Source organism: Pelophylax lessonae (assembly GCF_965119305.1).
Source record: "Pelophylax lessonae genome assembly, chromosome: 9".
Taxonomy (NCBI): Eukaryota; Metazoa; Chordata; class Amphibia; order Anura; family Ranidae; genus Pelophylax; species Pelophylax lessonae.
In genome coordinates, this window is record NC_138776.1 from 212,754,092 (window position 1) to 212,780,703 (window position 26,612).

Here is a 26,612-nt window from a genome sequence, read left to right on the forward strand (position 1 = left end):
AGGCTGATGACACAATTCTAAACACTTTGGCTGCAGTTTTAACAGCTAAAGCTGGAGAAAAAGTTAAAAAAGAGGGGGAGGGAGAGAAAAAAGGAGGCAGGAGGAAGAGTCCAGTCACTGAGCTTACATATGGATGGTTCCTGGAGGCTTATCACTCACACATATCTTATTCATGTTGTATCTGTCGGCTGCTCTGTGTATAAATTCCCACCCACACGGCTCCTTCACTTCACTGTACAGACTGGTGTGTGTGCGGGCACAGAGGGAGAGGGGCGGGAGAAGGCAGAGCCAATCCAACCTCTCTCCTCTTCCATTTGTGCAGGGGGAACTGTGCTCTGTGACACTGTAATATTCACACTGAGCCAACCCAGGTGCAGCCAGCCACCCCTACATTTACAAACAGCTTCTCCTGTCCCATAGACGTTTATGGATAGGAGAAATCAGGCTCATGCTGCTGGCTGGATGGGCCTATCTTAAGGGAGGGGGCCTGGTGCTTCAGCTCCAATAGCCCCTATGTTAATCCGGCCCTGCTCATGGGGAGCCAGTTCACACATCACCGGGGAAGCCTTGGAGCGCACTGCAGAAGGGTCCTGTGCATCTTTGACTCCCTTTCAGATGTGAATTCATGCAAAAATTTAGACCTAATTCGGTCCTAAAACAGTGAATAGGGATGTTCTGGACCCCCTGCTGTGAGCAGCGCCGCACATAGTGTGAACCCAGCCTACCACAACATGTTCTATCACAGAACACAGACAGTCCTACTATGTTCTTCACAACATTACACACCCTTCCTACAATATTCCTGAATATCCTAATATCCTATTCATGAAAATATTTTTGAATAAACAAAATGTATACTTCCCTTTCCTTTACAAATTTTGATTGATAACAGGTGTTACAGGTACAGTTTGTCATCTGAATACTTGTTTTGTTGCCTTAGCCCTTTTATATAAAATTCACACATCTTTGTGCTTTCCCTTTCAGCTTTCTGATTCACCCTTCAACTGGTATCATTTATACTCAACCCTGGGCCTCACTTGATGCTGAAGATAACTCTAAATATAACTTTTATGTCAAAGCTGAGGATACTGAAGGGAAGTATAGCTTAGCTGAAGTGTTTGTAACTGTACTAGACATCAATGATCATTGCCCAGAGTTCAGTGAGAACATTCAGGAGAAGACCATGATCATTGGATCTCCAGTAAAAATAGAGGTATGTCATGGCACAGTATAAATAATACATTTTTCTAGTTGCATTACTAGAACAAGTAACATGCACAGAGTTTTGATGTTTCTAGGAAGGGGATGCTAAGAGCTTCACATCTGTTAATGAAAATGTGTTTCCTGACCTCTTTTAGCTTGTTCAACCCACTGTGTACTAGACATACACTGATCAGACATATCTTTATGACTACTGACAGGTTAAGTGAATAACACCGATTAAGTTATCACATAGCATTATTAGGCAGCAAGTAAACATGTTGTCCATAGGGTTGATGTGTTGAAAGCAGAAAAAAAAATGAGCATCACAGTTTGTTTTGAATGGGGCTGTATAGCCAAAGACCCATTAGGTGGCCAATGCTGACCTGTGTCCACAGCCAGAAGTGCCTACAATGAGCACATGAGCATCAGAAGTGGACCATGGGGCAATGGAAGAAGGTGACCCGGCCTGATGAATCACATTTTCTTTTTTATCATGTTGATAACCCGGTGTTTGTGTGTTGCTTATCTGGGGAACAGATGGCACCAGGATGCATTATGGGAAGAAGGCAAGCCAGCTGAGGTGGTGTGATGCTTTGAGCAATGTACTGTTGGGAAACCTTGGTTCCTGCCATTCATGTGGATGTTACTTGACATGTACCACCTACTTAAACACTGTTTCCAACTAAGTACACCCCTATTGGAAATGGTATTCCCTGATGGCAGTGGTCTTATTCAGCAGGATAATGCTCCCTGCCAAACTGCAATTTTTTTTTTTTTTTTTAAATGGCTTGAGGAACACAACAGTGATGTTGAGGTGTTGACTTGGCCTCCAAATAGTTCAGATCTCAATCCAATTGAACATCTGTGTCTTATGGTGGAGCAACAAGTCAGATCCATGGAAGCTCTGCCTTGTAGCTTAGAGGACTTAAAGGATCTGTTGCTGATGGCTTGGTGCTAAATACCACATCACACCTTTAGCAATCTAGTGGAGTTAGGGCTATTTTGGTGGCAAAGGGGGGTGTTTTGATGGAAAAAGGGGGACTTACTTAATATTAGGTGGGAGGTCAAAGTGAAAAAAATGATGGCTGATTGGTGTATATTGTTTAATATTCTTCAATACACATAAACATTAAATTAAGCAATTGCTTTTGCCTAACCAAATCTTGCATTTCTTGCTGTGTTAAACAGCACTATCTGCAGGTGAACTGCAACTTCACTAATTAATGGTAGTACTAGTAAAAATGTTGTCTCTAGGATGACCTGTCCCTCCCATCCAGAAAATCCACTGATGCTTGGATTAGTGATACCCTTGAAACACTAATGGATTATCATTAAAAACCCTCAAGTGTATGTGTTCTTTCTAAATTCTGATGTCAAAAACCTAGAAGCAAAGGCAGGTAACTACTTGAGGCAATTGACAGAAACATACCCAGTAAAATAAAATATTATTTGGAAGCACATCAGTAACATTCTTAAGTTTTGCATTCAACTTAGCGGTAAGAGTGCATATTGTATTAAAAATAAATTGCACTAAGCCTAGGTTCAAATCTGTGAAGGTTTGGAAACCATTTAAAATCACACGTACTACCTAACTCGCAGGAAAACCACCCTGCACACAAATGTGCCATTAATTATAAATGGCACCTTCATGGTTCGCTAAAGCACCATGCTGTTCTGTTTAGTTGCATTTTTAAAAAAGGGTCAGGGAATTCTGGTCTTCTGTGCTTGCACAAAAGCAGGACTCAGGACCCAAGTAGTGGGAACCTAGGCTAAGATCTATTTTCATTTAAATTGTTGATATAATATTGGTCCAGTGCAGTTCAAGAAGCATAGTAATTTAATTGAAAACACATAGGGATCATGAAGAGTTTCTGCATGCCATCAAGTTCATGAAAAAAAACAAGCAACCTGGACAAGATGGTTTACCTGCCTCCTATTACAAAAAGTTTGCAGACTTCCTGCTACCACTCCTAGTAAACTCCTTTATTACATTGCTTAAGGCTGTGTCTCTTTTGAAGACAAAATTCTCTTATTCCTTACTGCCCCTCTTACAACAACTCTCAATTTGTTTCGTATTTTGGAACAATACATCAATATCGGGCTTGGAGGTGAATCAGCAAAAATTGCAGGACCTTAACATCCCTCTTTCTGAACCTGCCCTTTCCCAACTGCAATCCTCTTTTTCCTTTAGATGAGCCTTATATACCCTCACGTATTTAGGTATCAATCTAACTTCACATCCCTCCTCATTATTTCAGGCAAACTACCCCTCAATACTAACTCACTTAACATCATTAACGACCCATTTGTCGCCGTTGAGGGTTTCCTGGCTTGGCCATATTACCACGGTCAAAATAACCTTACTCCCTAAGATATTATATTTCTTTCGAGTATTACCAGTTACTGTCCTGCTATATTATCTAAGGATTCTACAAAGCCGGGTCAATACTTATATCAAATTAGACCGAGGTTACCTGGAGCGGTTTTTATCCTCTCAAATTTGAATGGTGGCTTGGTCTCCCCAACTTTCTCAGCTCAACTTTCTCACCTTGCTTAAAATACCAAACCGTTAGGGAACCCACTTTACGACCCAGCTTTGGTAAGGAAGACTGTAACCCTTTGGTTGTTTATAATCTTCTTTGGCTTCATGCTCAGGAAAGTAATATATGTGACATACTATCACTACCAGGTAGGATGCAGCTGTTACTAGGATTTATAGCCTAGATTAAGCATATCATTAACTAGAGGCCTTCATAGTGTATATAGGATGTGGTTTGTCAAGTATGAGATACTGCAAATGTGACATTTTTTTACTTTAAAGTCCTTTGGTCTTATTACTTGTTCTTTATCCTGATCTATAATATTAAGTGTTAAGATAAATGCATTACATTATTAACAGCCTTCATTTTGATGAGCATACTTTCTCTTGACATTTATTTTCTGTTGTTTTAAATGTATGATTAGGCAACTGATGAGGATGCAGAAGAACCAAACAATGTAGTAAATTATTCCATCATGCAAGCTGATCCAGACAATGTCTTTGATATAGACCAGAATACTGGAGAGATAAAACTCAAATCCTATATCAGGTCTCTGGATGTAATTGAGAACATCACCCGGAACAAGAACTGCAAATGGTCTGTGGTTGTACAGGCAAAAGACAGAGGTTCCCCATCATTCAGCACCACTGCAGTGGTCAAGATTGATGTAACTGAGGAGGTAAGATTTTGATTGATTTTTTATAATATTGATTGCTTGTTTTAAGATTTTGATTGCTTACTTTTCAAGAATAAATACAATTTACTGTAGTGATCAACTCCCACCCAACATAAACTTTTGTTAAGGATAGAGTGAAGAAGGTTAATAAAATCTGTCATGTTTATATTGCTGCTTGTGTTCATGTTGGAGAAATGTAACTTTTTGTTCTGAGGAAATCCTGATACACAGAATATCTCCCAATGCAGAAAATGCCACCAGTATGGACACAGAAATTACACTCTTACAAATTTTAAATTGGTTCAAAACCCTTACATATACCAAGTGAAGGAACTAGCCTCAGGTGATATACAGAGATGAAACAAATCCTCCCACATAGGTTCTACCTGTTTATCTGCAGCCATTTCTTCTGTAGATCGTCCTAAAAACACACAGTTGCAAGGATTTTTTTTCCATCTTTACCAGCAGGGGGCAGAGATCTGACATAACATATACTGTAGAACAGGGATCCTCAAACTACAGCACTCCAGCTGTTATGGAACTACACATCCCATGAGTCATTGTAATTCCCTGACATTCACAGACAAGACTAGGCATGATTGGAATTGTAGTTCCTGAACAACTGGAGGGCCATAGTTTGAAGACCCCACCTGTAGAGCGTAAAGCATAGAGTTATCTGATATTTGACAGCTGATTGAAGGCAAGAAACACCCCCCCCCCTTTTACAGGCTTACAGGCTTATAGAAAAATACACAGTGCTAAGGCTATGAGTCACCTGCTGTGTGCTGGAAAGAGGAGAGCATTCTCCCTCTAGGCTGTTGTATCAGGAAAAACTGTCAGTTGTGAATTATGTTGGTAGCAGAGAGAGGAGAGATCAGAGAGGAGCCACACTCAGTGCTTTGGATTTAAGTTAGTATACACAATATAGTGGGATCAAAATTCAAAAATGTTACTAGGTTATTTAATTATTCACATAATATGCCTGTTAGAAGTAACTAAGTTAATAAAAGAAGAAAAGGGCAAGCAATTTGCTATATATCAGTAAGTAAAGCCATTCTCTAATTAGTCTGAAAGAAAGAAAGCTAAAAGTTGATAAATCTACCCTACCATGGATTCACAGTTTGCAAACATTGTAAGCTTATGGTGTTTTATAGCAGGGGATTGTAATCCCCGAACATTTAATTGGGATAGCACAGAACATCTTTTTAACTGGCATGTGACTTCCCTGCATTTGCAGAGGAGTGCAGGGAAGCAGCAGTGTGACATTTTCTGGCATACTTGTGACATCACAAGCACCTGGGTTACAAACAAAGTGCAACTAATGGGGCATATTAATCCTTCTGTGGAATCCCCACATAGAAGATATGACTGTTACATAGTTAGTGAGGTTGAAAAAAGACATCAGTCCATCCAGTTCAACCTATGATGTGTGTGTGTGTTTGCTTTTAGCCGTACATTGTATACCCCTGTATGTTGTGGTCTTTAAGGTGTCCATCTAACAGTTTTTTGAAACTATCAATGCTCCCTGCTGATACGACTGCTTGTGGAAGAGAATTCCACATCCTTACCGCTCTTACAGTGAAGAACCCCTTACGCACTTTAAGGTTAAACCGCCTTTCCTCTAGTTTTAGTGAGTGGCCACGTGTCTTATTGTATCTCCTTTCTCTGAATAGTTTGTTCCTTATGCTCGGGTCGCCAGTACAGTATTTGTACATTGATATCATATCCCCCCTCAATCGTCTCTTCTCCAGAGAGAATAAGTTCAGGGCTTGTAGTCTTTCTTCATAGCTGATGTCCTCCATACCCCTAATTATTTTTGTTGCCCTTCTCTGGACTTTCTCCAGTTCCAGCACATCCTTTCTGAGGACCGGTGCCCAGAACTGGACAGCATACTCCAGATGTGGCCGGACCAGAGTCTTGTAGAGCGGGAGAATAATCTCTTTATTTCTGGAGTGAATCCCCTTTTTTATACATCCCAGTATTCTGTTGGCTTTGCTTGCGGCGGCCTGGCATTGCATGCCACTGCCAAGCCTGTTGTCTACCAGTACCCCTAAGTCCTTTTCCATCCTAGACTCACCCAGAGGTTCCCCCCCTAGCGAGTAGCTTGCTTTCTGGTTTCTGGCCCCCAAGTGCATTACTTTACATTTTTCAACATTAAATCTCATCTGCCATGTAGTTGCCCACTCCGTTATTTTGATCAGGTCCGCTTGCAAGGTTTCCACATCCTGCATAGAAGATATTGGCATGCCTAATTTAGTATCATCTGCAAATACTGAGATTGTACTCGATATCCCCTCCTCCAGATCATTTATGAATAAATTAAACAGGATTGGTCCCAGGACAGAACCCTGGGGGACCCCACTTTCCACACCCGCCCAATCCGAGTACTCCCCATTAATCACCACCCTCTGTACTCTCCCCTGGAGCCAGTTCTCTATCCAGGTACTCACCTTATGGTCCATACCTATCTTCCTTAGTTTGTACAGTAAGCGTTTGTGGGGAACGGTGTCGAAGGCCTTTGCAAAGTCCAGATACACCACATCCACAGGCTTACCTTTATCTAGGTGGCAGCTCACTTCATCATAGAAGGTTAATAGATTGGTTTGGCACGAACGATTTTTCATGAATCCGTGCTGATTAATACTTATAATACCGTTTTCATTACTAAAGTCTTGTATGTGGTCCCTTAACATCCCCTCCAATATTTTGCAGACTACAGATGTTAGGCTGATCGGCCTATAGTTACCCGGGATATATCTCGGCCCCTTTTTAAATATTGGTACCACGTTGGCTTTTTTCCAATCAGCTGGCACCATACCCGTCTGTAAACTATCCTTAAAGATCAAGAATAATGGTCTGGCAATCACCTGGCTGAGCTCTTTAAGAACCCTCGGGTGCAAGCCATCCGGTCCCGGGGATTTATTTATGTTAAGCTTCTCTAGTTTAGCTCTAAGTCTATCTTCTGTTAGCCATGGCGGCACTTCCTGAGGTGTATTATTTAGTTCGGCCTTACAAGCTGGGTTCGTGTAGCCCCCCGATTCCTTTGTAAAGACTGAAGAAAAGAAATTATTTAACACTTCCGCCTTTTCTCTGTCCTCAGTGGCCATTTTTCCTTTATCATCTTTTATGGGGCCAATGTGTTCTGGCCTCGCTTTCTTACTGTTTATATACTTAAAGAACTTCTTGGGGTTCTTTTTACTCTCCTCCGCTATATGTCTTTCGTGTTCTATTTTAGCCGCCCTGATTTCATCTTTACATTTCTTATTACACTCTTTATAATGCTTAAATGCTGCCACTGACCCCTCAGTCTTGTATTTTTTGAAGGCCTTTTCTTTAGCTCTAATATACATTTTTATGTTGGAGTTTAGCCACCCAGGGTTTAGTTTTGCTCTTTTAAATTTATTTCCCTGTGGAATGCACTGGCCCACCCCCTTTTTAAGTATGCTCTTGAAGCACTCCCATTTTTCCTCCGTGTTCTTTGTTCCCAGGGTTCTATCCCATTTTATATTTTCTAGCAGTGAGCGCAGTTTAGGGAAATTGGCTCTTTTGAAATTCAGCGTCTTAATATTACCCTTGTGTTTCCTATTACTGTAATTAATACTGAAACCAATTGACCTATGGTCACTGCACCCTAAGTTTTCCCGTATTTCTATATCCGTGAGCAGGTCTGCATTGTTGGTAATCAGTAGGTCAAGTACCGCATTGTTTCTTGTCGGTGCATTCACCATCTGACCCATGAAATTGTCCTGCAAAATATTTAGGAACTGCCTAGCCTTGGCTGAGTGCGCGGTTCCTTCTGCCCAGTCTATATCCGGATAATTAAAGTCCCCCATTATAATGACATTTCCCATCCTTGCTGCCAATCCTATCTGTAACATAAGGTCTGCCTCCCCCTCCTCACTCTGGTTGGGGGGCCTATAGCATACGCCCAATATTACCTTCCCCACCGTGCCTTCCCTTTGTAGCTCTACCCATAGGGATTCTGCCTCGTCCATAGCTCCATTATTAATATCATCCCTCATATTTACCTGTATACTGTTCTTAATATACAGACATACCCCTCCCCCTTTTTTACCCTCTCTATCCCTGCGATAAAGGGAATACCCCTGAATGGTCGCCATCCAATCATGAGAGCTGTCGAACCAAGTCTCAGTTATCCCCACAAAATCTAAGTCCTCCTCAAACATCAGCAGCTCCAGCTCTCCCATCTTGTTGGCCAGGCTTCTGGCTTTGGTATACAAGCCTCGTAATTTAGATCGGTTACATTTATCCTCATTTGATGTTTTTAGGCTGCTCTCTTGATTTTTCCCCGTACCCACCCTGGGTTTAGGAGCTCCGAACACCCTACCGCTAATGCCCCCATTTCTGCCCTCTGAATCTTGCTTTCCACTGGCTAATTCTACATCTGTACCCTCCCCCCCATTCCCTAGTTTAAAAGCCCCTCTAACTTTTTGGCCATCCTCGCACCCAGTATGGCTGCACCCACCCCATTTAGGTGCAATCCGTCCCTACCAAAGAGCTGGTGACCGACTGAGAAGTCGGCCCAGTTCTCCAGGAACCCAAAACCCTCCTTACTACACCAGCTCCTCAGCCACTCGTTAACTTCCCTAATCTCCCGCTGCCTCTCTGGTGTGGCTCGAGGTACAGGTAGTATTTCGGAAAATACTACCTTGGAGGTCCTAGTCCTCAACTTAGCGCCTAAGTCCCTGAAATCGTTTAGGACTCTCCGTCTTCCTCTGCCTATGTCATTGGTACCCACGTGTACCATGACAGCTGGGTCTTCCCCAGCCCCACCCAGTAATCTGTCCACCCGATCGGCGATGTGCCGAACCCGAGCGCCCGGCAAACAACAGACTGTTCGGCACACACGGTCTATGTCACAGATTACACTGTCTGCCCTTCTAATAATTGAGTCCCCTACCACCAGCACCTGTCTTTCCTTTCCCTTTCTCCCGGCCTCACTGGAGGAGTTCTTCCCCTGGCAGCTAGGGGCGTCGCTCTGCTCCAGCAATGCTGGTCCCTGACTGGTTTCCCCAACATCACTCAACGGGGCGAATCTGTTGGGGTGCTCCAGCCCAGGATCAGCCTCCTTGCCTTGTTCCCTTCTACCCCTCCTAACTGTCACCCCTCTACTCTGCTCTGATGCCTGCACCTCCGATACTCCACCCACCTCTGTGCAGACCCCTGCCTGCACCTGACTGGTACAATCCTGGCTCTCCTCCGGTATGGACATTCGTCTCAGTGTTGCCAGCTGCTTCCCTAGATTCAGGACCTGAGCTTCCAGGGAAGCAACGTGCTTACATTTTGCGCATTTGTATTCGCCCTCGATCACCTGTCCGAGGAACGCATACATATCACAAGATGTACACCGAGTCGCATCTCCACACCCGCCCGACTGTTCTTTATCAGCCATGACCAAATTCTACTGATTGCCTAATGTAAACTATGGTCATTTGGAAATACTGGTATAATTATTAAAGGAGTGGTCAAAAGCCAAAATAATTAAACATTTCAACACTCCTACTTCTCACCATTTTAGTGCTTTTTATTTGGTGTGGAGAGAGCTCAGTGGAACTTCCAAAAAAAGCTGATACAACTGCAGCTCTGGAGCTTTCCATTTTTCATCAAAACAACACACATATGATGAGAATCAATTACTTTTTTTTTTATTTATAAAGTTTATTAGATACAACCAGATACAGGCAATGTACATATTATACAAAAGAAAAAATGAAAGAACCTCGGTAAGAGTTTGACATCATCACATATATAAATCAACTCTCCCCTTAAATACCGCAAAAAAGAAAATGCCCTCTCTGGTATGTAACTTTTTTTTTTTTTTTCAAGTAGACAGAAAAGTCTACCATTAAGAACAAATAATAAAGAAAGAAAGAGAGAGAGAAGGAGGGAAAAAAAAAGGGGGGGAAAGAAAATAAAATGTATCCCCAGACTATGTTTGACCCTACCGTCAAACCACATACTATTTTAGAAATAACTGCCCACTCATTTAATCATTCGGCCATAAGGCTTACCCCTTCTCCGGAGGTAATATATTGATCCCACATCTTCCATTTTTCCGCATGTCCATCTCCTCTATGTTGGGAGGACGCAATCAGATTTTTCAATGACTTTGATATACCGGATAAAACTTATTTAATTGGATTCTGGAACCAAGGTACAAGCAAAACCTTATTAAGTACTCATTTGTATTATTATTTATTTTACTGATGCTTATGGGGCAACAATCCAAGAGGCACTGCTACATAATCTTAATTTAGTACTAAATATTTTAGTAGCATTTTTAACCTTTATACATTTTCAGCATTAATGGAGAAGTTTGGGGTAAATTAAAAAACAAACAAACATCATACTCACCTCTGTGCTGCAGCATCAGTGTGATGCTGCAGCTGTCCCATGTCGGCTCTAAGACTGAGAACTGAGCAATCACATGACCACTGATCACTCAGTTCTCATTCTGTTTAGAGCAGAGAGCAGTGATTGTCAGTCATAGTCTTCCTGCTCTGATCTCCCAGCACTCACTGGAGTGCCAGACTGGAGAGAGTGTGGGTGCAGCGGGATTCAGCTCACAGCCATGTGCTGACAGCCAAAGCCAGCTGTCATTTAGGCAGTTGGATGCATGCCAACAATATTGTTATGATCCTTCCAGATCCTGGAGTTACTCTGCCAAGTCAGCTGACAGTGGGCAATATAAGCTAACTCTGGGTCACATGAGAAGAAATGTAAGTGCACGCCTGTAACCCACAAGAGATGTATGGCCAAAAAAAGCTTCTCTTTTAAGGTAAATATGTCCCAGTAAATCTAGAATGTATACAAAGAATTCCCCTTTTGGAATGGGACTGTAAATGCCACTAGACACTGTGTATTGTACAAATAAAGTAGCTTTATTGAAATTACAGAAATTGAACAAACAAAAAACAAAAAATTACAACAATGACAAACATATACAGGGCATTAAAATATGCATGCATTTGACAGACCATGTACCGAACCACATTGAGGACGCTCAGATGCACAAGGTGATCATAGAACCGGAAACGACCCTACGCATTTTGGGCATAGAATAAGCCCTTCCTCAGGGATCACCCAAAGTTCCAGATAAAGCACCTAGTATGCCTAAAAAAGCAAAACGTTTTAGTATATTATACAATAATTGTCTATGCATACAAAAATAAACGGTCATGTATTAATCTTGTAGTGCGTGCTTTCTGCTCATGAACCTACCCTTTGTGTCCAAACAATGGATTGGACCGGTCTGTTGAGTTAAAAACGGTATTACTACCATGTGGAGGGATGCCCAAGTTCCCAGAGGCCCGTTCAGGGCTGAGAATCCGTGAGAGCGTAAGGGAAATTAAAGTGGCAGCCCAGAGGGACCGACCGGGCAGCACGATGACCAGAGAGTGTGTGGCTCAATATGGACCACTCCCATATAGGAGGATATGTTCATGTATCGAACCTAATACAAAAATATAAGGAATAAAAAGAGCAAGGAATGTAATGACCAAGAATGAGAATTTGCCCTATAAGTTGGTCATATCTGTCTTATGCTCTGAAAAGAGACATTTACCTGTAGTATATGAGGTGAATGAGACCACAGAGGGTCATATAGAGTAAAGGTAGTAATAGTCCCGTATAAATAGGGTCACAACGTGTGGTTATCTGTAAAAGTAAGGAGGTACAGAAAATAATTAGGGGAAAATGGTAAGACCATTGGGTTAAAAAACGGTATCAGTGTGATACGATGACACCAAGGGTCAGAGGATGCAGACACCCGGAAATACGTGCACAAAAGAGCGTGATTGGAGAGAATACAGTGTTTAAAGTAGGAGTAAATCTTCTATCCATAGTCGAACATAGTGAAAAAAGAAGTGAGCGACATAACAACATAGCTGCCCATTTTGATCCTAGATATGCCTGTCACAGTAGTACAGCCTCAAGTATATATAAAGTATCCTGTATCGCCTCTAGTGGTGTTTGTCATGGAGACATGACATAGCCACTGTGCATAAATACATGGTATAATTGCAGCAATATGTATATATGTGCTCATAAGTGTGGGGAGTGCTGTCTACACGTGTCAAGTCCAATTGCAGCAAGACATAGCCATGTATGTGCATAGGTATTAAAAAGTGAGAGGCATGCCGTAAGGAGGAAAGGAAAAAGGGTTGAATAGTGGTATAAGACCAGTGAATGCAAGAGGTATGAATATTGTGATGTCAAACAATTAAAGAGAGAAAGGTACCCGCATATACCAGAAAGAACAAGCAAAAAGTTAATCCACATAAATAGATGTTAGCGCTCAAGGGGATTGGAAACCGTATGGTCTTACCTGTCCCTAAGTGTCTCTGGACTTGGCATCCTCTGCAGATGAACGCCAAGCCAGAGTGTTTAAGAAGTATTGGACGGACGCCAGCGCATGCGCATCAGGGATGCGTGACGTAATGTGAGTTGGTCTGAGAGCCAATTCGGTCACCCGCCCGAGGAGCGCGTGCCCCGCCCATCCCGGAAGGAGAGGCCGAGCCCGCGCTCCACGGGCGCCGACGCGGGAAACCAGTTACTCCGGAAGAGAGCTGGTTTGGGCGGGGAGCTTCCCGAAGGAGCGCCCCCTACCCGCGCCGGGGGAGCCTGCGGTCAGCCATGAACAGCCATTGAAACGAAGTCAGCCGAAGCTGACAATGGATAGAAAGGACAGAGTAAGGAAGACAGAAAGAAAACGGGAGAGAGAAAGGGGAAAAGGAGAAGCCATGTAAAAGGGAAAAAGGAGCTGGAAAAGGATAAGCTGGAAAAGAAAAAGATAAGGAGGGGAGACAGGCCAGAAAAAGAAAGGGGAGAGTAGCAGAAAAAGAAAGGAGAAGAGAATGTGGGTGCAGCGGGATTCAGCTCACAGCCATGTGCTGACAGCCAAAGCCAGCTGTCAATCAGGCAGTTGGATGCATGCCAACAATATTGTTATGATCCTTCCAGAGCCTGGAGTTACTCTGCCAAGTCAGCTGACAGTGGGCAATATAAGCTAACTCTGGGTCACATGAGAAGAAATGTAAGTTCACGCCTGTAACCCACAAGAGATGTATGGCCAAACAAAGCTTCTCTTTTAAGGTAAATATGTCCCAGTAAATCTAGAAAGTGACAATGCAGTGCTTAAAATATTGTAAACAAACACATCAACCTATGTGCATATATAAAGTGCTAAAATTGGTGATTTTTAAAAGTGACTAAAAAATAAATAACTATTAATAAAATAATATATGAACAATTCATTTGTTAAGGGGTTATCCTAACTAAAAATTACAGCAATCCCTATAGAAAGTGCTTGTAGTGCAACAAAGTCCCAGAAATGGTATATAGATGAATGCCAAAATTCTTCCTTAGTAAATGCATGCAAAAGTCCCAAAGTGCAAATAGATCTGCTTTGTCACCAGTAGTGTGCCAAACTTCCACCCCCTAAATGCACTCACCAGATAGATGAGATATTAAGACAGACACACATCCAATCTATATCGCCAAGTATTCCTCAGAATCCAATGCCTAGATGGCGGTGATCATTCCTCTGCATATAAAGCTCACACCATAGAGGAGCCCACACAAGAAGAGTATAAAGTGTAGTTGTTTTATTAAAACTGGCCAATAACATATGAAAGTAAAAAATCCACATGGAATGTATAAAAGAAAAAAGGCAAACTCACTTCGATGGCCATCGATCCAACTTGTGGACTCAGTTGTGCGAGTTGACGTCAGCTCAGAAAGGCCCCCCCCCCCATTGTGTTTTGTGTGCACGCACGTCTTTAGGGGATCCACTTACCCCACTTACCCCAATACATGTACAATCCCCCAGGGTGCCCAAACACTTATTCTTTTCCCTCTACATTACTCGCAGTCCCAGGTGTGACAGCACCACTTCTCACAACCTTTGGATAGAAGAGTGTGCTCCTTGAGTGTTTTACAGGCACAGTCAAGTAGACACAGAGTATGCTCCAGCCGATTTCAATCACTTTCAGTAAGAGGGGAGATGGGGGGGAAAAGGAGAGTGGCTGGGACTATGTGTTTCGGTGGATGCACAGAGGCTCATCCACACTGACAGACATAAGGAGCATTCAAGGGTGGCTTGATAGGATCCTATGAGGGAAAAAAAGCAACCATGAAACTAAAAGTTGGGCTAAACTAAGCTAAGCACTGAGGCGATCAGCTGAATCGAGGGGAAAGGAAAAGCTAAACAGGTAAGCAACATTCACAGTACTATGCCAACATGCTGCATTTAGTACTAGAGAAGCGTGTAGATACATTCAAAAAACTTTAAGATGTGTTTCTCAGCAAACACAGTCTACAGGAATATGGAAATTGGCACACACGTGCAAACACATATACAAGTTCAACTGGATAGACCAGGGCCTTTCTTAAATTTTACCAACTATGTATCTATATTAGTGATGGCGAACCTTGACGCCCCAGATGTTTTGAAACTATCCCATGATGCTCATGCACTCTGCAGTGTAGTGGAGCATCATGGGAAATGTAGTTCCAAAACATCTAGGGCACCAAGGTTCACCATCACTGATCTATTCTGGCCAGATCAACAGGTAGAAATAAGGGAAGAAGCCCCAAAAAAGAAATCAAGTGCAACCACCACATTTAAAAATTCGTAAGCTTTAATATATTTTTGTCTTAGGGTTTAATGGCGCTTTAATAGTACTCCTTTAAACAATGCCTAATATTCAGTTCTATGTAGTCATGCTACATTTTCATCATGGCATGCTGGGTATACCACATCCTTTAACCATGCTGTTCCTCTTTATGAAAGTCTAAAGTTCAGAGGTTATAGTAGTCACTGAAACTGATGAAACTGATGCAGTTATTTACACTAATGCTATTTTTTACTGCAGACACTGACACCAATGTTGAGGGTAATCATTGAAGACACTGACACCAATGATGGGGGGTTTATTGCAGAAAGTGACACCAATGTTGGGGTTTATTGTTGCAGAAGCAAATTAATAACACCACCATTTTTTCACCAATTACTACTTTTGTTGATTTGGATTGTGAAGTTGACATTTTGTTTTATATATCTGGCATTCTCAATTTCTTGCAAATATTTTTTAACACACTATGCTCAAAAAGTTGTTTACCACTGACCTATACCAAAAACTGAGCCAGGAATTGTATCCTCTAACCTTCCCATTTGACAGTTTTATATAGGATTGTAATTTATTGCAATTATTTGTACATGTATTAAGGTTCCCTTAAACAAGTCATTAGCATATAAAAGATTTACCGCGCTAACAATAATGACCTGCAGCCAGCAAAAACTAAAGACAATTTGTAACAACTAATCATAAAGATAATGCAGCGCTGGTATTAAATATGAAACTGTAAATAAATGCAATAAATATGTGAAAAAATAATTGAGACAATAAAAGTCACTATGTGCAAATTGTGCAAAACTTTTGCAAAAATATTACAAATATATATTAAAGTGCATTGTAACATAAACCCTATCTGTTAATATTAAAGTGCATGATGCTAATAAATTTGATCATAAAACCGGGATGTCCTCCACATAAGCTCAATAAGCTTGAAAAATACATTTTGTTTTATTGAGCTTATGTGGAGGATTTGATCCCCCAAGAGGACATCCATTGATTTTTAAACACGGCTGATGAGAGGTGTTTGGAGGTTGTTCATGATTACTGAAGGCATTCCAGCATCAGAGACACAGTGACAACTATCCATCTTTATATGCGTGAGTGACTCAAGAGTATAAGCTCTATTGGGTCCTATTTTTATGGTAAGCCCCCTCACACATCGGTGGCGGTCACATACACCAGTGATAACACTTTCAATATTACATCTAAGGAAATTCTGCACTTTGCACTTTGGTGGATTTTCCATAAGCTACAGAGATCGTCTTATCAACTTTCTTTGAACTGGATGGACTTTATTAAAGTGCATGATGCTAATATATGATAATAAATAATCACAGATATGGTTTATGTTACAATGCACTTTAATATATATTTGTAATACTTTTGCACAACTTTTGCACAATTTGCACATAGTGAATTTAGTGTTCTGATTATTTTTCACATATTTATTGTATTTTTTTCCAATTTCATATTTAATACCAGCGCTGCATTATCTTTATGATAAGTCATACACTATTGCATTATAGCATCACAATTACTGAATAGTAAAATAATAAACAAAATAATTTATTCCGGAAAATGTGATGTTAGTTTGCTGAAGGGCATGTCAGTTGGATGCTTTGAGAATTTAAAGGTATAAATGTAAAGCCCAATTCTGAACAAAACAAGAATTTGACTACTGTTTCATTCTTTTTTCATTGTGTTCAATTTTCGGGTTTAGGTACTATGGTTCTTACAATTAGTCCCAAGGAAAAAGAATAACTTATTACTGTTGCAGTTTTAGTAAACTCAGGTTAATGCTCCTAGTTTGGAGCTGATTGATTTGCTGAGGCAAAAATCTGTATAATCCAAACCGGTCTGGATTATCCCTTGGTAATCCTTAATCTTGGCTTCTTCATACGTAGTTCCTCTCCCCCTAGGAGAAGAAACAATAGCCTGTACTACAATTATATATGTATGCTGGGATAACTACAGTCCGAAGTCCTGCAACTATGTGAACTTTGCATTGTGTTGATACTATCCCATATGCTAGTCAGTGTGCTGGTCATTAAAGTACACCATTTGGCTTGCATCAAAAAAAAAAAAAAGAAACCTCTTACTCGATTTATAATCATACTTCATGGAGGTTTTGATTACTGAAAGATGGATATTCCCCCATAAACTTATTTTGGCTGCTAAATGAGTTCTTTTAATCCCCTACCCCTTCACTGAAAGCATCACTACCGCATAAATCTTAATAAACCGGAATACAAAATAATTCAAATATCTAGGACAAGCCCCACATCATTCCAAAACAAATACCTAGCTAAGGTTAAATTGGGTGACAGTGCAAAAGTCCCCAAGCATTAGTAAGGATAGTTTAGTATATTTTTTTGTATGTCTTTGTCTTTCAGTTCTGATGTCCTTCATGTCTCAATTTCTCTATCCCTTTTTAATTTTCGTTTTACAGTACCTTTTGTATGGCTTTATGTTAGTGTCCTATAGTAATGAACTGTATGTTTTGTCTATGCATGCTACTGTTTATTGTTGCATGGGTGGTTCAAAGTATAGATACATTATATAAATAGGCAACAGATTTGACTTAATAAAACATGGTTATGTCCCACACATATGCTGCAAATGGTATAAATTATAAAGTGCAGTATGTAAATACTATTTTTTTTTTAAAAAAAAAACATAATGTACATAAATGGCTTATTAAAAAAACAAAAAAAAAAAAAAACAAAAAAAAACAATTAGTTGTACTTCGGAGCAGAACAAAGCTCAGAATTGTTTAGGCTTTTTAGGATCTTTTGATTGTCATCTAATAAGAATTTTAAAGAGGAAGTTGCTCTATTTTTTTGGCCAATACATTTAAATATTGAATGATCTTCCAGAGCAATCCTTTGCTGTCACAGACCTTGAAGATCTGTGTTGTAGTATTAGTTTAAAGGAAAACTGTAGTTTGCCAAAACTTGCTAAACTGGTAATATTATTGAATTGTAGGCACCTAAATGGTCCTGAATATACTTACAATTCATATCGAGCTTTGAAACCTGAAATGCTCAGTTATGCATCTACTGACTTAACATAGAAGTTTAGATCTTTGGCCTTTGACTTCCTACACCTCCCTATTAGGATTTGTGATAGCATGATCATGCTGGACCACAAAAGAAAGGAAAGAGAGTGTGCAGTAATTACATAATAGACTTCAGTTTCAGACTTTTGGGTGCTCTGAGAAAAATCTGCAGGGATGGGGCAGGTCTACATTTCATAAAATCTGCTTCTAAAGTAAATTACTCATATAGTCTTCCACCCTTGGGTATTAAAAAAACTACACATATAATTGGGTACTCTCAAATACAAGTTTATTTTAAACCTAATCTGCAAATAACTAAAAGGTATATGGAGCATAGTGAATTTTAATTGCATAGTTGTACAATATTTTTTTAGCAGTACGGGGAGGCTGCCATTACTTACCCCATTCTGAAAATGCTAGTTGTCTGTTTATTATGCTTAACCACTGGCTTCAGTAAAGTTTGAATCCTTGACCCAGAACACATAAGCAGATAAAGAACTCTGACTTTATTCAAAGTTTTGATGCTTGGATCAGCATATCATTAAGACATCTGAGATTTGCAGATGGGAAGAAAATGGCAACTCCCATGTTTCTTTCGGTAAGACCCCGTTCACACTGGGGCGACCTGTCAGGCGACCTGGTCGCCTGACAGTTTGCCTGCCATAGAGAAGCTGTGGACCCATTCTAATAGGAGCGACAAAAGTCGCTCCGACTTAGAAAAAGGGTCCGGAGCTTCTTTGGGGCGACCTGGAGCGACCTGCATTGACTTCAATGATATGAAGTCTGTGCCGGCCGCTCCGAGGTCGCGGTGCGAGCTGCGCACCACGACCTGTGAGGTCGCCCCGGCAAGTAGCGTCGCCTCAGTGAAAACGGGGTCTAGAGGTTTCTTTAATGCTGGTATTAACCAGAATTATTCACCTTTCAGTGTTTGGTCCAAAATAAAAAACAAATATAGGACATCTAGAACCTAAGTGGGGATACATATGATGATTGAATCATATGTATCCTTACTTAGGTATAAATTAATATTATATTAATATGATCACTACAGTATGACTTTGTATATGTTTATTCTAGTCATATTGAACAAGTGTCAGTATTTAAACAAGGATAACTTTAGTACAAATCACATTTTTAGCAAACGGAGCCCTTATAATTTGCCAAGAATGCTGATTTTGGCTATTTGCAGACCTTTTTCACAGTCATGCATTAACCTTATGGTTTAAAGCTTTACTCCAAGCCAACAGCTAAACACACAATAAATGTATGTTAGTGTATCACTCGCGCCACTGGTATGTCCAAATGTTGATATCAATCAAATAGATAAGATGGGAGCTGCTAGTTCAAAACAAAGAGTATTGTATAAAAGTGTAGGTAAATAAAACTGCGCTACCCCTGTAAGAAAAATTATTATATAGTGCTAATATGGCAATATGTATCTTTAAACAAATATAATTTTATCCATAAGGCTACATTCACACCCGAGCGTAGCGTTCTCGCACGTTTTTTTACCGCAATCTTACCGCAATTTTTACTGCAATTTTTACTGCGATTTACAGGCGTTTTTACAGGCGTTTTTTGTGCAGGCGTTTTTAGATTGAATAGAGACCAATGGAAAACGCCTGTAATCTGCCCAAAAAGAAGCTCATGTACTTTTTTGAGCGTTGGGCGTTTTGCTCACAGCATCAAAACGCTCAGATGTGAACAGGGGCCATTGAAATGAATAGGATTTGTCTTGTTGGGCGTTTTGAGAGCTGATCCTAGAGCAGAAAAACGCCCCCAAAACACCTACATGAGCCTAAGATATCACCATACATATAGTATAAAAGTGCAACACGGTGTTATTGATTGCTCAATAAATAAATAATACAATTATAAAAATAAAAAATGAATGAATAAAAAACCAGTCCAATATACTATAAAGGGTGTTTTTCAATCGTGGTAAAACTGTGAAAAAAAAACTATGATGTAGAGTAAGTATTAAAGTGCAGGGAAGGACAGTGATGTCCTACAAATCAATCATCCATAAAAATCATATAGTCCGTATTGCAATGGTACTGATACGAGATGCAAAAGTGCAGTAAATAAAAGTCTTTTCATGTGACTCTTCAAAGTGACGGTGCATGCATATGAGCAGCAATGGTGTGACCCTCCGCTTCGGTGTTAGATGGTAAGAATTCCCACTTACCAGATCTGGTGGATTCCAGGTGGCGTACGGCAGCGGGAATCGGTAAAAGCTTAATCCCAGTGATTCTGGGTTTCTGATGAGGAGTGGGGGTCCACGGCTCTTTCGCCTGTGTACAAAAGGAAGAAGACTCCTCATAGGGTAGACGGTAAAAAAATCCTCTTTATTTAAAAAACATCACGCCAAACACATAGGAAAAATATAACATAGGTTCGCTGGATAAGATAAAAAAGCTGGTGCACCTTTAGCAGACTTGTGAGCCTCGCGGCTGTCTTCTGAGCCCGCTCTTTTGAACACGCTCCGTACCCGGAAGTGAGGAAACAGCGTTCGGTTCACAGTAAGGGCCCAGATCGAGGCAGCATGCGTGTCAACTTGACGCGTTTCGTCATAGAAATTACGTCATCGTAAGTTGTGCGTACGCTGCATCGGTCACATTATGTAGGAGAGGGAAGGGCTAAGTTCTCCCTCCTGAGGTCCGCCCCCATTTAACACATATCATTGCCGGATACACCTTACGGTGTCCTCTATCCATGGAAGGCCAATACATTTGCCGACATCTACCCAAACGATTATGGTTAAAAAATATTGCTAAATTATATACATATAAAAGGTAATATCTTATTCATTATATCCAAACTTTTTTATTTTTTGAAAATAAGTCAGCCCAGAAAAGCCCAGAAGCGGAGGGTCCCACCATTGCTGCACATATGCATACAACGGCACCGTCACTTTGAAGAGTCACATGAAAAGACTTTTATTTACTGTACTTTTTTCATATCAGCACCATTGCAATATGGACTATATGATTTTTATGCATGATTGATTTGTAGGACATCACTGTCCTTCCCTGCACTTTAATACTTACTCTACATCATAGGTTTTTTCATGGTTTTACCACGATTGAAAAACACCCTTTATAGTATATTGGACTGGTTTTTTATGCATTCATTTTTTATTTTTATAATTGTATTATTTATTTATTGAGCAATCAATAACAGCATGTTGCACTTTTATACTATATGTATGGTGATATCTTACTGTTGATTCACTTATTGCACTTTTAAATCAATTTATTTATGGATGACACTTATATTTGTTTAAAGATACATATTGCCATATTAGCACTATATAATAATTTTTCTTACAGGGGTAGCGCAGTTTTATTTACCTACACAATAAATGTATATATGGGAACTGTTTTACCAAAGGATTTGTGGTTCTATTTGGCCACATCTCAGATTTTCACAGCCCCACCTGAGGGCATAACATAACTACATTCCCTTTTACAGTTACCTTGTTCCTTTGTCAGCAGATTTGCATGCAACACATCTGATTGACTTTCAATCTTGCCCCACTTTCTCCTAGGGATTGCAAGGATTATGCCAAGGGAAATTTCAGGTAGCTACACTAGTTCCATTTAAAAAATAATGAATGATTAGTTAATGAATACATGGTTGGCTTTGATTTGTCTTTTAGATCTGTCAGGTGTTCAGATTGAGTTGGATTGTTTAAAGACATCATACCAATGGCCATTCATCTGCTTTATACAGTATAAACAGTGTTACTCTACTGTTGCAAGTTCAACCTAAACCTTCAAACCCCCTGGCAAACAGAACAACATTTTCAGTTATGGAATGTTTTGTAGAAACAATAGGAGCCAAGAAAATACTTTTGCACTTTAACTCTTTCATCCTGTAACTTTTTCTTACATCAAGATCCACTGCTGCTCAATAGATGCCTACATCACTATTGTGTTTGTGTATGTGTGTAGGGAAAACTAGTCGTTATTATTCACCATACGCTTTGCATTTCATAATCCTATTTTCCTCCACTTTTCCTTTCCTGCATTACCTGTTTTCATGTTTACCATTTCCAGATCAGATCGAGGGTAAAGTCCTATGTTTTGAGTCTCAGAAAGCGGCCATGGATGATATTTGGAATTTGCATGAGTACGGTCCTCTCCAGCATTTCTGTTACTGTAGTGATTTCCACCATCTTGTACTGGAAAAGTGTGAAAAGATCCAAAATTCATCCCAGAGGCAGAGTCAAAAAGATTGTTAGGGGACCACCAAGAGAAGCCTTTCATTAACTTATCAAGCATTTCTAAATGTACTCCACACTATGCCAAATGACCCAACTAACTTTAATATATGAAACCTAAAGATTATAATAAGCAAATATAGTCTGTAAAAGAGTACGAGAATACAAAATATAAATGTCTGTGAGTGAAATACTTAATTCAAAGTGTGCATGTTCTATGATCCCAATGAAACCTCTTCTCTCCTGGAAACTGTTTTGCTTTTCATCAATGTTTAGAAAAAAGATTACTTTCCCATAGGCCCTGGGCACCTACATCTACACTTGTTGGTGATGTTTGGTACAGGCCCCTCACCAGTAATATATAATTTTATTTTTTGAGTGCCTTGTATTAGATGGCCTCAGAATTGGGGGGCTAAGTGATAGTGGAAGCTGTGCATAATAATAGAAAGAGGGTTTAGAAGAAGAAGAGAAGATCTAATTTGGATGGAAATTCCCAGTCTTTGCAGTGTTTTGAAAAGGTTATTTTGGGTTTCCCCATTGCAGTAGTTAAGTTTAGTTTGTTTTAATTTTATGTGTAACTGATGTTGTGCATAATACATGATTTTTAGTTTAAATTCATCTTTGTGTTGTTAAAGTCCCATTTTTCTGAAAAAACAGTGTATTCTGATAACTGGATGCAGTAAATACATAATATGACATCATTCTGCTTTCCGTTTTAATGTATCATGCTTTTATTAACATTTTATCCACATTAACATTCATACTAAGCTTTCCAGCATATATAATGGTGACACCCCTGAGTTTTTTTTTTTTTTTGTAATTAAAGGGCCACTCCCAAGATCACCCAATCCTCAGCACTCGCAACGCTCCCAGTTACTCCCAGTCCTCAGTACTCAAAATGCTCCCAGTTACTTCCAGTCCTCAGCGCTCACAATGCTCCCAGTTACTTCTAGTTCTCAGTACTCAAAGTGCTCCCAGTCCTCAGCACTAACAATACCCACAATACTCCCAGTTACTTCTAGTTCTCAGTACTCAAAGTGCTCCCAGTTACTCTCAGTCCTTGGCACTCACAATGCTCTCAGTTACTTCCAGTCCTCAGCCCTCACAACACTCCCAGTTACTTCCAGTCCTCAGCACTAACAATGCTCACAATGCTCCCAGTTACTTCTAATTCTCAGTACTCAACGTGCTCCCAGTTACTCCCAGTCCTCGGCACTCACAATGCTCCCAGTTACTTCCAGTCCTCAGCACTCACATTGCTCCCAGTTACTTCCAGTCCTCATCACTCACAATGCTCCCAGTTACTTCCAGTCCTCATCACTAACAATGCTCCCAGGAACTTCCAGTCCTCAGCACTCACAATGCTCCCAGTTACTCCCACTCACAAGAAGGATTTTGCTTTCTGATATCCATACAGCTTTTTGTATGTGCAGATAGTAGTCCAATAATATTTTTTTTTTATTTCCAGTGCCGTTATTTATATTTTAAGCAACATTTAAGCAAAACTGTTTAGAAAAAGTGACAAAGACTGGGGCTATAAAGAACAATTACACTACCAATAGGACTTACAGCAGTTACCTGACCTTTTTAATCATGGGGTTAAAATGTTTGTAATAAAATTTTTTTGCCTGAACCCCTGTCACTGTTACTTTTGTTAGTCATCTGGGTCGGGGTACAAAGTAAAACACAAGCAAAGTCATCTGATATAAAAAAGAAATACATGTTAAATATTCGTTTTGCACAAAGTAATCACATGCAGTTATCAGTATGCATTATTATTCGTGATAGTAGTTGTTTACAGTTTTTACAAACACATTTTTAGAAGGAGGATCGTTGCACATAAAATGACACTTTTATAGATTGGATCGGATTTGTATTTCTCAAAGCACTTTAGGTACTCTCTCAGAAAATCATAACTTGAAGTGAATGAGAGCATAAAGTTATATAAGCATAAGTATGTTTAAAGCTATATGATCAGAAAACCTTGATGTCTGATGATGTTGTTAAGCTGTGGACTGTAGCAATACAATTTAAATTTTAGACTTAACTACTCATTAGTGCGATGCCTTATTGAGTAGCTATAAAATGTTGCAGAAAATGGCACACATACGGCATGGGTAGAATCTGTCACATGTTATCTTTGTACTCTTTTACAGACTCTTCTACACAAGGGGCCTGTGGCTGCCTTTTTGATGCAAAGTAAAGATAACCCCATGAAAGCCTTAGGGGTGCTAGCTGGTGTTATGGCAATTATGGTGGTCATTACAGTCTTAATTTCTACTGCCATGTTTTGGCGCAACAAAAAATCTAATAAAATCATGCCCCTGAGGAAAATAATTAGAAGGAGAAGACCAGACCACCCCTCCAGGACAATTAGGACAGAATGGTTGAAGTTCAAGAGGTCTTCAAGTTCTTCTGAAAAGTTTGCCATGCAAGATGTGGAAGTCAATCTTCAAAATGAGAATGGTAATAACAACAGTCAAAGTATCTCCTTCCCACCACATGCCCCTTGCCCACCTCCACCTCCACGGCTAATACCAAGACATATTAAGACCGAATGGAGTGTGCCCACCGTCTCTGGATCTCTGACGCCCAAGATTATTGACCAGCAAATGAAAGAGAAAGTTCCAAGTGCCAGTGCTGCTCTCGTATCTGAACTGAAACAAATGCTGGAGAAGAAAAATGCTGGGAGCTCGGTGTCTTTTTACTAGTTTTCCATATATATGTTAAGGAAACATTTTATTAAAAATGCACCAAGGTTCATTGTATATTGTGTAATGTCTAAAAGCAAACCATGTTAATAACAGAAACACATCACCTGTAACAAAAAAAATACATTGTATTTGCTTTAAAAAATATGCATAAAATTAAGAACATCCTTATAATAATATGTTGTTTGTAATGTTGTTTGTTATTTTTAACACAGCACAATCTTTATTACAGTTTTCTGTTAAATTTAAAGTGTATGTTAAAGTGTTTATAATCTTGGGGCTGCATTACCCTGCCAGCCCCTCTCTCATATTGAAGCCTCTAAATACCATTTTCACAGATATCTTTAGGCTGGTCATGTGACTCCCAGCTGCTCTTTTACTCTGATCCAGGGCTACAGCAGGAGGAGCCGAGATCTCCCTTTGACGGGAGGTCACATGACCGCTGTGCTAGCCGCTCAGCTCCTCCCACTGTAGCCCTTAGATGGTGGCGGAGATCAGCCGGGAGTCACGTGACCGGCCTGAAGATATGTGCAAAATTGATATTTATAAGCTTTGTTTTCTACATACACTTACACTGTGTGTTATAGATGAATACAAGAGAGGGACTGGCAGTACATTTTTTTAATGTTTAAATTAATTCTAATAATGACAGGAAGGAAAGGAGGGGTGGGGCAGGTCACACACACACACACAGCTGACAGGCAGGGAGGGGAGGGGAGGGGAAGGAGGAGGAGGACACAGGGGAACAGAGAGAATGAGGGAGAGGACAGAGGAAAGAGCAGATTATGTAGACTCATATCTTGACCATGATAGCTCAGCAAGCCATGATAAACAAGGACTGCTCTCAGTGGGGAAGTCAGTATCAGGCAAGATCAAACAGGTAATGTAGGAGATACAAAAGGGTAATTGAAAAAAACAAAAGCACTATGCTACAGCTTGCACAATAAAGGGACAGGAGCATTGTTTTTTTCTTTTATTTTGGGGGGGGGGGTAACAACCACTTTAAGGCAAAGTTTTTTTTGTTTTTGTTTTTTTAGTTTTGAGTAGAGTTCAAGAAAATTTATAATAAGATCAGATTTTTGGGCTTTTTTTATTTTATTACCCAGATATTTTTATTTGTTATAATACCCCAAAAAATCTTCCTGGATTTTACAACAATTGGAGAGGCACACTTATTGCATTCTTCTGACATTACTCGGGGTGTCCTTAAAGGTCCTTTGGTTTATGATCGCTGCCTAACCATAACCAGTGAGCTTCTGAAATCAGACTTAGCCTTGAGAATACTGGATTAAGCACCTTGTGTTTTTTCTTTCACCTTTTTTTTTTTCTGTCTATGTACCTGCTTGGAAGGGTAAATCCTCTATTTGTCCTGGTGACCATTTTCATTGATACGTAAAGTTAGGGGAAATTCAAATCTGTTATTAGAGCTAGAGGTCTTCCAAGGAACAAATGTTTTGATGATAAATAGAATAAGAATTAACCGTATTTCCTTTATTTTGTCACATCCTCAAAACAGGCAGTAAATAAAAATCTCCCCAGAC

At 40.0% G+C, this 26,612-nt stretch overlaps 1 protein-coding gene across 2 annotated transcripts in view; it reads left to right on the forward strand.

The window, feature by feature from the left end:
• The window catches only part of CDHR1 (cadherin related family member 1), a 233,238-nt gene extending 208,059 nt beyond the window's left edge, over positions 1-25,179 (forward strand). The window contains exons 15-17 of one of the 2 annotated variants that reach the window (XM_082268497.1): positions 985-1,213; positions 4,168-4,422; positions 24,517-25,179. In XM_082268497.1, coding sequence (XP_082124623.1) covers positions 985-1,213; positions 4,168-4,422; positions 24,517-25,071 — 1,039 coding nt within the window. In that variant the 3' untranslated portion in view covers positions 25,072-25,179. Of the gene's footprint in view, positions 1-984; positions 1,214-4,167; positions 4,423-22,196; positions 22,592-24,516 lie in introns of those variants that run through there. The other variant, XM_082268498.1, reaches the window with a different exon arrangement.
• Positions 25,180-26,612: the final 1,433 nt, after the last annotated feature.